The sequence below is a fragment of the Sparus aurata genome, chromosome 7 (assembly GCF_900880675.1).
Source record: "Sparus aurata chromosome 7, fSpaAur1.1, whole genome shotgun sequence".
In the NCBI taxonomy this organism is placed as follows: domain Eukaryota; kingdom Metazoa; phylum Chordata; class Actinopteri; order Spariformes; family Sparidae; genus Sparus; species Sparus aurata.
This window is the reverse complement of record NC_044193.1, coordinates 10158939-10169785: the sequence shown is the minus strand read 5'-3', so window position 1 is coordinate 10169785 and position 10847 is coordinate 10158939. Positions and strand designations below refer to the sequence as shown.

Here is a 10847-nt window from a genome sequence, read left to right as displayed (position 1 = left end):
AGTGGGGGGAGCTGTTGTTGTTGCGGTAGGGGGCATTGTAGTGGTTGTTGTAGGAGGAGCTGTTGTTGTGGTAGGGGGGCATTGTAGTGGTTGTTGTAGGGGGAGCTGTTGTTGTTGTGGTAGGGGGCATTGTAGTGGTTGTTGTAGGTGGGGGAGTTGTGGTTGTAGTAGGGGGAGCTGTTGTTGTTGTGGTAGGGGGCATTGTACTGGTTGTTGTAGGTGGGGCAGTTGTGGTTGTAGTAGGGGGCATTGTAGTGGTTGTCTTAGGTGGGGCAGTCGTGGTTGTAGAAGGGGGCATTGTAGTGGTTGTTGTGGTATGGGGCATTGTTGTGGTTGTAGTAGGGGGAGCTGTTGTTGTTGTGGTAGGGGGCATTGTAGTGGTTGTTGTAGGTGGGGGAGTTGTGGTTGTAGTAGGGGGAGCTGTTTTTGTTGTGGTAGGAGGCATTGTAGTGGTTGTTGTAGGGGGAGCTGTTGTTGTTGTGGTAGGGGGCATTGTAGTGGTTGTTGTAGGTGGGGGAGTTGTAGTTGTAGTGGGGGGAGCTGTTGTTGTTGTGGTAGGGGGCATTGGAGTGGTTGTTGTAGGGGGAGCTGCTGTTGTTGTAGTAGGGGGAATTGTAGTGGTTGTTGTAGGTGGGGGAGTTGTGGTTATAGTAGGGGGAGCTGTTGTTGTTGTGGTAGGGGGCATTGTAGTGGTTGTTGTAGGTGGGGGAGTTGTGGTTGTAGTAGGGGGGCATTTTAGTGGTTGTTGTAGGTGGGGCAGTTGTGGTTGCAGTAGGGGGAGCTGTTGTTGTGGTAGGGGGCATTGTAGTGGTTGTTGCAGGTGGGGCAGTTGTGGTTGTAGTAGGGGGGCATTGTCGTGGTTGTGGTGGGGGGAGCTATAGGTGTTGTGGTTGGGCGAATTGTGGATGTGGTAGTAGGGGCAGTTGTGGTTGTAGTAGGGGGATCTGTTGTTGTTATAGGTGGGGGAGTTGTGGTTGTGGTAGGGGGCATTGTAGTGGTAATTGTAGTTGGGGCAGTTGTGGTTGTAGTAGGGGTAGCTGTTATTGTGGTAGGGGGGCATTGTAGTGGTTGTTGTAGGTGGGGCAGTTGTGGTTGTAGTAGGGGGCATTGTCGTGGTTGTGGTGGGGGGGGCTGTAGGTGTTGTGGTTGGCCGGGTTGTGGATGTGGTAGTAGGGGCAGTTGTGGTTGTAGTAGGGGGATCTGTTGTGGTTGTGTTAGTAGCAATTGTGGTTGTGGTAGGGGGCATTGTAGTTTTTGTGGTTGGGGGCGTTGTAGTGGTTGTGGTTGGGGGCATTGTAGCGGTTGAGGTAAGGGGAGCTGTAGTGGTTGTGGTTGGGGGAGCTGTGATTTTGGTAGTAGCAGTTGTGCTTTTAGTAAGGGGAGCTGTTGTAAATGTGGTAGGGGGAGTTGTGGTTGTAGTAGGAGAATTAGCGGTAGTAGTGGGCATTTTTGAGGCAGGGAGCGCTGTGGTTGTGGTAGTGGGCATTTTTGAGGTAGGTGGAGCTGTGGTTGTAGTTGTCGGCATGGTGGCCGTAGGAGTTTCTCTGGTTGTTGGCTTGGTTGTTGTTGGAGTGGTAAGGTCTGGAAAATCTGAAAAAAAAAAGGGGTCAGATAATTGTTCATCACTCTTTGTCGCTGCCACGACTTACTGAAATCCTCCATCCATTGACAACGTAGAGAATTTTTGTATCTTGGTTACCTGGAATCAGGAGAGCATGCAGGTGGCTGATGAAGGAGAAGTTGCCCTGTTTGCAGAACTTTCCACTAAAATCATCCAGGTCCAGAGACCAGACCAGAGCTCCTCCAAAATTGTTAGTTTTTAGGTAACTGACCTGCGACGATGAAAAAGAAAACATTTCAACAGCTGAAGTCCAGTTGGGAAAGAAAAACTGGATCTGTGCTTAACCAGTCATCTATCAAAGCAATGCTGAGGATCAGTTGGAAATTAACAAATGATTACCTTAGCGTCAAGGCTGTCTTTGTTGTCAAATCCAACCCATTGGTTTTCTGTTGTGGCATATGGAACTTTCTGATCAGGAATCAACTGTATTGTAACGTCTTCAAGGTAAAGACAAGTCTGAAATGAAGGGTCAAATTACATATTTAGAAAATATTTTATAAAATTAACAGAAAGTTGGTGCAAGAAAAACAGTAAAAGTGGTTAGATTATATCAAGGCTTTTGATATAAACATATGCAATCATGCAGTTTTTACCTCATAAGAGGCCCAGAATCCGTCTACACCGGTGTAGCAGCCGTCGTCACCAGCACCACTGGCTGATGCTCCAACATTACTGGAAGCAGAGGAGAGGGTAAAAGCACGTCCATATGTTGCTAACCCCAAGTTTAGCTTTTGTGAAGGTGCTCCTTGGTCCTGCCAGTACTGCATGGCAGAGTCCTAAAATGTTGAAAAGAAATAACTATTACAATGATAGAACTTCTCTAAATAGAAAGGTATCCAAGCAGCTCAAGTGTAAATCCCTGAACTTGCAGTGTTTGAGTAGATATTGTCTCCAGTGTCTTGGGATCCCTGATATAAGGGGCTGTGGTGTCCTGTGACATTTTCCCAGGGGCCATGAAAGTCAAACGTCAGCACGTTTATGAAATCCAAGTGCCTGATAAAATGCAGAGGAGATCAAGTACACCAAAATATGACAACAGATATCTATGGATATAAAGTCAAGAATTACATTCATTTCTTCTTTTTACATTGCAATTTGTGTGACTTCATAACTGGCATTGATGATGGCTCTTTCAGCAGACACACTAGCAGTGACAATTAATCTCTCACGGTTGGTTGCCTCAGCCTCAAAGGCGTCTTTGAGCTCCTATACAAAACAAAAGCATGGTTCAGTCTGAGTCAAGGATACAACCTTATACTCTTATATTTTTGGCATATTTCTCATCATGTTTTTCACTGAAGCGAAATTCAGGATCTGACCTTTGTCAGCAATGTGAATCTCTGCTTGTCCTCTGGTTGGCTCTGAGCTCCTCCGGGGTACCTCCAGTCAAGGTTTATCCCATCAAACCCATTTGCTCTCAGTAATGTGATAACAGACTGGATGAACTTTGTTCTGTCTTGTTTTGTTGATGCCATTGTACTGAATCTGTTGAAGATTTGAACAAAATAGTGCTCTCAAGTAGAATAACACAAATGCATAGAGCAGCGCGCAGCACATGTACAAACACAAATATCAAGCCTTAAGATGGGTAGGGCATGATAGATTGACCTTTTACCCATAGTTTGATACAAATTCCTAAATTAAGTTTAACTCATTAATATATTAATATATATTAATATATTAATATATATTATATATATATATATATATATATATATATTATATATATATATAAGGCTTTAGCCGTGATTGGATGTTTTTTTTGCATGTGCAATGGCACAAATATCGCTTAAATTTTCTTGTAAGTAACTTACTTTCTTGTGTCAAAGGTTATGCCACCTACTGCCAACAGTGTTTTCAGCAACGGATTTCTGTTGGTAGATACAATTTAGAAAAGAGCACTTAACAGAAAACTCAAAGTTCAACATAACTTCCATCACACCTAGAGGCTAAAAACACTGACCTGGTTTTGAGTCCATTAAAGGACTCATATCGTTGTATGTCAGCTTCACTTTTGGGAACCAGCTCATGTTGGGCGTTAATGTCAGAAAAGGCATAGATCAGATGTGTACACTGGTTCGGATCGATATCTGATACCTGGAACTCCCCTTCCTCAACTCTGTTTTCAGCTGAGCTGTCATAGTAACACACCAGCCTGGTGGAGGACGCTGAGACATGGAGGAAAATCATGGCATTATACTTTTTTAAAGACATCAATTATATCAGGATCTGTGTTCACGAACAGTGAGTGGCTTGGGGACAATATATAACCTCTTGAAGGATTTGAGATTATGATTATGTTTGTCATTTAAACTTACCCAGAGTAGCGATGATCAAGCAGAGTCCTTCAAAAAAGACAGATTTTGTCAGTGTTTTGTTTACCTTAAAATTAGAGCTTCAAAATTATTCATTAAATCATTTTCACGATACAGTGTTTTGTAATAGAATAGTGTCTCTTTCCCAGCCACTCTGCCCCCCTCTGTAACTTCAGAGGGTATGATTACAGAGTTAAATACATGTTTACTTCATCACAAAAGTTCATATCAAATTACATTGATATGACTCAATGACTTTTTTTTGCAGTCAGAACCTACATTAAGTTTGACAACTTTTTCCAGTTCTGGGATTTGTGTTTTTTACACTTGGACGGGGCTCCAAATTGCACAAAATGGCAATTTCAACATAATGTGGCTTTAAGAAATATTTAGACGATTACACTTTTAGTTCTGTATTTTGTTACTTAAGAGTATACCTTATTGATATTAAGTGCTTTTAAAGCAGAATGACTATTCTTGTGGTAGTACCACCTTATAATGTAAGGTCCTTGCTGAGTGTGTTTTTCACGGAAAATACTTTAATGTCAGAGTAGAATGCAGAATAAACCATTAGAAAGTTCTATTATATTGACTAATAAAGAGCAAATATGCTACTAACATGCATGCCAGTAATGTTTATTATACAGTATCTACCCTAAAATGAAGTGTTATGGGTTTAATTTTTCTGAACGCTGTTTTACAGTCAAAAGCACCAGAAATCAGTGGAAAATTTAGTTGAATGTCCTCATCGTTTTCTTAGAGACAACCACAAACAAAACAAAAGTCACCTGCATGGCTCGATACCAGTGGAGGTAAGAGAGAAAATATGTGTTGATGTAATTTAGGTGAACTGAACCCTTAAGGAAACATTTTCTTGACTGGCGTGTCTTACCTGCAGTCAGAGAGAGCTTGAACATTTTGTTGCTGTGGATAGGCACAAATAGAAAAATGTGTTTAATATGAAGCAAAAAAATTAGAAATTAAAATTAAAAAATAACCCACGAAATACAACAGATGATAAAATCTTCTGCATAGCAGGATGGTTTATCATTAGCATACAGGCCTAAACATTAGCACAGACCACAGAAGTATTCTATGGACCCTATTTAGACCCTACTGGTCACCTGATCAATAATGGTCGGGATGAGAGTGTGAAATGCGCCCTGAATGCAGCAGCAGAAACTATTTGTGTATCTCTACATTAACATGTGCATTTGCATACGAGGAACAGATCTTAAACTTCATTTAGTATTTATAACTCCTGACTCGAGTCCCTTGGAAAATGTATAACTAGGTCAGACAGGACAGGAGGCAATGCCTTACACACCCACACATACACTGTAACTTTAAAAACAAGTTTGGCAAACACTCACGAACATGTGAGTCATTTTATTTTATTTTTTACACGTCTACACTGTCACAACATTTCTTGCCAATAAATCAGATGACGGTTTATTGTGTGTTTTAGGTTCCACAGAAAATCTTTTTAGATCAGATGTGATCTCACATAACAGGTTGGTTATTGTGTTTTTAACTATTCAAGTTTGATTAAGGAATTCCTGTCTTATGTAACAACACTGGTTTAAGTCTGAAAATGTACACATGTGCATTTCAAAAAATTTTGAATAAAAATAATGTACACTCAAACTGAAATTATTAGAGGTGCTGTTTTGAAAATGAAAACAAAATGAAAAAAGAAAAGGTCTTTACATTCCTGCTGGATTAACATTTAAATCTGTTTAGTTAGGCTAGCCAGTTAGTTAGACATGGAGCAGGTATAACAATGTACACAGGATCAACTAAGCAGTTTGCAAAATGTGTTGTTAGCAAAATCAGATAAAAAGAAGTACTTACAGTGATGGTGATGAAAGAAGCGTATACTGTCTCTCTACTCTGATGGACGATGTATGAGAAATGTTTGACTGTGTGGTTTTAATTTGGAGGTGTTGATAGTTGACAGGGTGCAGCAGTTAGTAAAGGGTGAGGATAATTAATGCAATGCTCCACTTTCCAAAGCAATTAGACATGGACGGAAATAATGACAGTTACCTAATGCCATGCCCTTTTGATTATGAAATGAAATTGTATTCACTGAAACAACATGACACCACCATGTTAAAATGTCTTCCTGTTAGGATCATTCTTTCACTCTTACAGGGGGACTGAGAACCCTGAGCTCATTAGTTTGAATATGCAATACTCATTCAGATTTCTCTAAAGTTTTGAGTTAGCTATGTCTTCCAAGAACAACATGGCAGGCAAACAAAATTCAATTCCTGTACAGAGTGACCAGAAAGATGTTAATACTTGCCCAATATAATACAATGACAGTGTAATGATTCTTGGGCCCCTTTTTCCTTCAGAGCAGAGAGAAATTATAGAAAACATTAAAAACACCTCACAACAGAGCTATCAATAGAGCCAGGTCTATAATTATGTTAGCAGTATCGAAGGCATGACTAGTTTTCCACTGTACAACCAGAATAGCTGCTAATAGACTTTCTGGGCTCAACATGTTTATAACGTCATGATATAATGTAAGGTTTGTCAAATTACAGTAATTGTTTAAGACAAAGCAACAATACATGAACAAAACAAGTCAGTAGAAATGAGCAACCGTCATCATGTACAGCACATCTAATTACACAGTGGTTGAATGAAGAAACACACCCCACAAAAGGTTGGCTTCAGTGACAAAGGAAGAAATGATTGACAGTGTAATCAAAAAGGCATGTGCTAATACACAGTCAAAAGCGCAACAAAAATTGCGCACACACCCACTTTGGTACATACACCTACCAACTTGTTGTTTTTTCTTTCCATTGACAAATAGCAATGTGTATTGTGCTCTTAAAACAGCTTTAGTTCTTACTTTTCCCTCTGTTTGAATAGACATTCTTGAGGTTTAGGGATTGTGCTATGAGACCTATCTGTTAATCTGTAGGCTAGGTGTAATGTACTTAAAATCTTGCGTATTTTGGAAGCCTCAGTTTACATACAAAAATGAAAACCTGACAGGTACACGACTATGTTGACTTAAAGAATGGTTTGGAGCATGATTCAAAATCAGTTGTTGCTTGCAAGTTCAGTCATGTCTCAGTGGCTCAGCAATATTGCTGAAATTCTTTGTAAAATGATTATCGCTGGACATTGCTGGACCTTGACTACGTTAGGTAATATTTACATATGGTTTCACCATCACCTTTTTCACGATAAGGTGTTAATTAACAACCTTATTCCTCTTAAAAAAGAACCTGAGAAATCAAATATGCAGGGATGGATTATCTGTAACTAAGTTAAACAAAAAATGTATTGAATATATGTTATCATTGTGTGGCAATCCTGTTAGAAGTACAAGTAGATTGGAAGTGGCTGCTCAGGTGGGGTGTTTTAGTTGTTTGTTGGGACGGTCTGAACTGCAAAAACAGCATTATAAATTAAACTTAAATGAAAATCAATAAGCATAAAGCATGTTACCTGCATCTTTATAGTTTTGCATGAAAAATGAAATGAAGTGCAATGAAAAGCCCGCCTGAGTCTCTCAAAGATGTAAGTTGTTTTTTTCTGATTTAGACAGCACTTAAAAGGCCCAGAAATCAAATATAACACATATTCTAAATCTTTGAGTTTAGAATACTCATAATCAGATACTCTCATCTGCCTTCAATAGGCATAGGCCTGTTATTTTATAAACCTACTATAAGTGTATGTAAAAAGCGTTTACCGCAAGTGAATAAATTGAGGAGGTGTTGTGACCAGTATCAACAAGTTGGAACAGAATTTAACCATCTAACAAAATGTATACTGTATGCAGAACTTAACTTGCCATCTAATTTGTATTTATTTGACACTATAACAAATCTGGTATTGAATTTTGGGGGTCAGTGGTGATCATTGAGAATAATATGTGTAATGCCTGTTTTTTTCTTTTTGTTTTCCTTTTTTTCTTTTTAAATCTCACTTTCCTTGCAAGCCTCTGCTGGCATGTCTGTTGCTCACAGTAGAGCACATACCAAAGGTGCAGCAGAGAGTATTTCAGGACATTCTGCACACAGATGATTTATCATGTATTTTGGCTGGATGTATAATTAAGCACATTCCTTTTTGCAATCAAGATGTCATTCATGTATGTCGGCACACCTGCACCCATCAAGAACGTCAGAGCAAGGGAATGACACATACACTATTGTCATGTGTCATAATTAAGATTATTGGCAGCATTAAAGTACAGCTGTAACTAAAGCGAGGTGACATTCTTTTGAGGGCTTATCTACGGTTAACTTCCTACAAGGAAGTTTGACATTAAGCTTAAGGTCAGGCATGTGACAGTTGACAAATAGATAATAAACAACATTTTTTAAGAAGGTAAAATAAATGATGCACGTTTACATAATCCTCAAATTTCAACATTAACAATTATACAGCCACAAGCTGGATTGAACACTTACAACTTTGTCACAAAAACATTCATGAAGTTTGGTTCTGTAATTGATTTATTCCAGGTCTTCTGAAATATATAGCCAAATCATGGCAGCTCTCTGGCACAGACTTGTTTCTTCAGCACATTACACATGTTCTTGATGGGGTTCAAGTCAGGACTTTGAGAAGGCTACTCCAAATTCTCAATTCTAGCCTGATTTAGCATTCGTTTACCACTGCCGATTTGTGTTTGTCATCAAACACCCAACAACCAACTGCACTCAAGACCCAATCTCCTGGCTGATGATTTTAGGTTTTCCTGAAGAATTTGAAAACAAACCTCCTCCATCATTATTCCATTACTTTCTTTTGTGCACCAGATCAACTGGCAGCAAAACAACTCTACAGCATAATACTACCACCACCATACTTGACATTAGGTATGGTGTTCTTGTGGTGAAAGGCCTCACCTTCCTCGCCTCCAAACATGTTGCTGGTCATTGTGGCCAAACAACTCAATATTTATTTGACCACAGAGTTTTACTCCAGAAGGATTTTTTCTTTGTCCATGTGATCAGGTAAAAAAAAGTCGAGCTTTAAGGTGTCTGGAGCAAGGGTTTCTAGCAGGGCAGCCTCTTATCATATGGCGATGCAAAACACACTTGTTTGTGAACACTGACACCTGTCTTCCAGCAGCTTCTAATTCATTTTAGACTTACTTTGGGTGGTTTTGGTTGACTCTTGACCATCCTGAACAATTATCTCTCAGGTCCATGTATCATGTGATCATCCAATTATTCCATTTAATCTGGCAAACAAAAAAGGAGCGGGTTCAGTACGTTTACCGTAAATGTTAGTAGATTTGCGCACTGGTAGGAAAGTTGCGGCTGATTTGACCAAGCAAACATGAACCACGGCTGGCTTGACCGCTGTATATTTAGCGTCAAGAGATTTTTTTTCCTTTAATGCTTTATTGAAAACGTAATTGGCGACCAGAGATATCAGACTATACATTGCGCATGCGCAAAGCGTGGCCACACAGCAGAAATGTACCGTGGGAAATGGCATTAACGGAATATGTAAATTAGATTCATTATGTTCTGTTGGTTTCCCTGTTTATTATATTTTCCGTATTGGGCTGAAAATAGGAAAATAAACACCAGTTTTCAGTGTTTGGTGCATACTGAGAAAACAGAAAAACTAAATATTGACTAGTTTTTTCATTTTTCGTTTGCCAGATTAAATGGAATAATTGAATTATCAGATGATACACAGAACCTGTGTCAGATAATGGTTTGCGTTTTCTTTCTGATCGTGGCAGTGACACAGTTGTGCCATGCACTTTATACTTACAAACAGCTGTTTGTGCAGTTGGTCTTGGGACCTGTCAGTGCTTTCCTGACTTGTTCAAATCAATATCAGCTCTTTCAGATCAATGCTGAGCTCCTCTGACTTTCCCATTGTAGTGTTTTTGGCCCAGAAAAGTCACCAGCTGTTATCAATCAAAATCCTTCAGAGGAAGTTAAGAGGCCATGCCACAAAAAAAATCATCGTCCAAGTTACTATATGAACATTTTTGGGCCAGCAGATTTGGACACATCTTTAGAAGACCCGTGTCATGATAAACATTTAGTAGTAGTAGTAGTAGTAGTAGTAGTAGTGCAAGTGTATGCATACTTTTGGCACATGACTGCCCAGAGGAAAATTTTACTGCTCAAAGCTTGTAAAATATCAATGAGAGTTCTCATTTCAGTCTTGTTGTAGTCTTTTTTGGTCTCAAACATTTCTCATTTGTTTCTCCTAAAATTCCTTAGGAGCAATAGGTGAGACTTGAGACTTTACTGCTTAAACCTTGCTCTTTTCCAGCACTGGGGAGACATTCTGAAACTTCATTGAGAGCTTGATGAGATCTCCTTTGAAACTTACAGGGAGCCCTATGGAGCCAGAATGGTGACTTTAAAATTTGGCATTTAAAAAATTGGCATTGAAAACAAAACCAGTACTGAAAAAAGAAACATTGTCATTAAAACATTTGTATTGAAAACAGTTGTATTGGCATTGAAACAAGTATTGGCACTGAAAAAAGAAACTAATTCAAATAATTCAAATCTGAAAATCTTATCATTTTATTTTATTGGGATTTTTTTTTTATTTTTCAATGACAATCTTCAGATTTTTTCTTCATGTCACTTTTTTTTCAGTGACAGATTTTTTTTATAATGTCAGTTTTTTTTCAGTGTCACTGATTTTCAGTTTCAACTTTCTGTCACTGTTTTGGCGTCGAGAGGGAGGGGCCTGAGGGGAGGGGCAAGTAGAGCGTGGTTTGCATATTATTTGTGAAGGTAATGGCAGCAGCCTGCGGGAAGGCGGGGCTGGACGGTCCAGCCACAATACTGTTGTAGCCTGCCGTCTCTGTGCAACACAGAGTCCAACTACCTCGCGGACTTTTCTTCAAGCTCTCTCCTGATGTGTCCAAGTCTCTGTGTATCTGG

General features: G+C 39.4%; 1 protein-coding gene across 1 annotated transcript; it reads right to left on the bottom strand.

The window, feature by feature from the left end:
• Positions 1-263: 263 nt before the first annotated feature.
• Positions 264-8856, bottom strand: LOC115585795 (chitinase-3-like protein 1). The gene is made up of 11 exons (XM_030424430.1): positions 8826-8856; positions 3585-3789; positions 3436-3492; positions 2941-3106; positions 2709-2827; positions 2491-2614; positions 2215-2397; positions 1961-2077; positions 1700-1832; positions 819-1590; positions 264-348 (listed from the first exon to the last, which is right to left on the bottom strand). Exons 1-11 carry the CDS (start codon positions 8854-8856, stop codon positions 264-266), a joined length of 1992 nt encoding a protein of 663 aa, XP_030280290.1.
• Positions 8857-10847: the final 1991 nt, after the last annotated feature.

Excerpts from the sequence above, each read along its gene's own strand:
- LOC115585795 (XM_030424430.1), bottom strand. The coding sequence starts at position 8,856 with ATGACCAGCAACATGTTTGGAGGCGAGGAAG. Across the intron at positions 3,493-3,584 it reads TTTAATGGACTCAAAACCAG|AAATCCGTTGCTGAAAACAC; the intron begins GTCAGTGTTTTT and ends ATCTACCAACAG. Across the intron at positions 1,591-1,699 it reads GCATGCTCTCCTGATTCCAG|ATTTTCCAGACCTTACCACT; the intron begins GTAACCAAGATA and ends TTTTTTTTTCAG.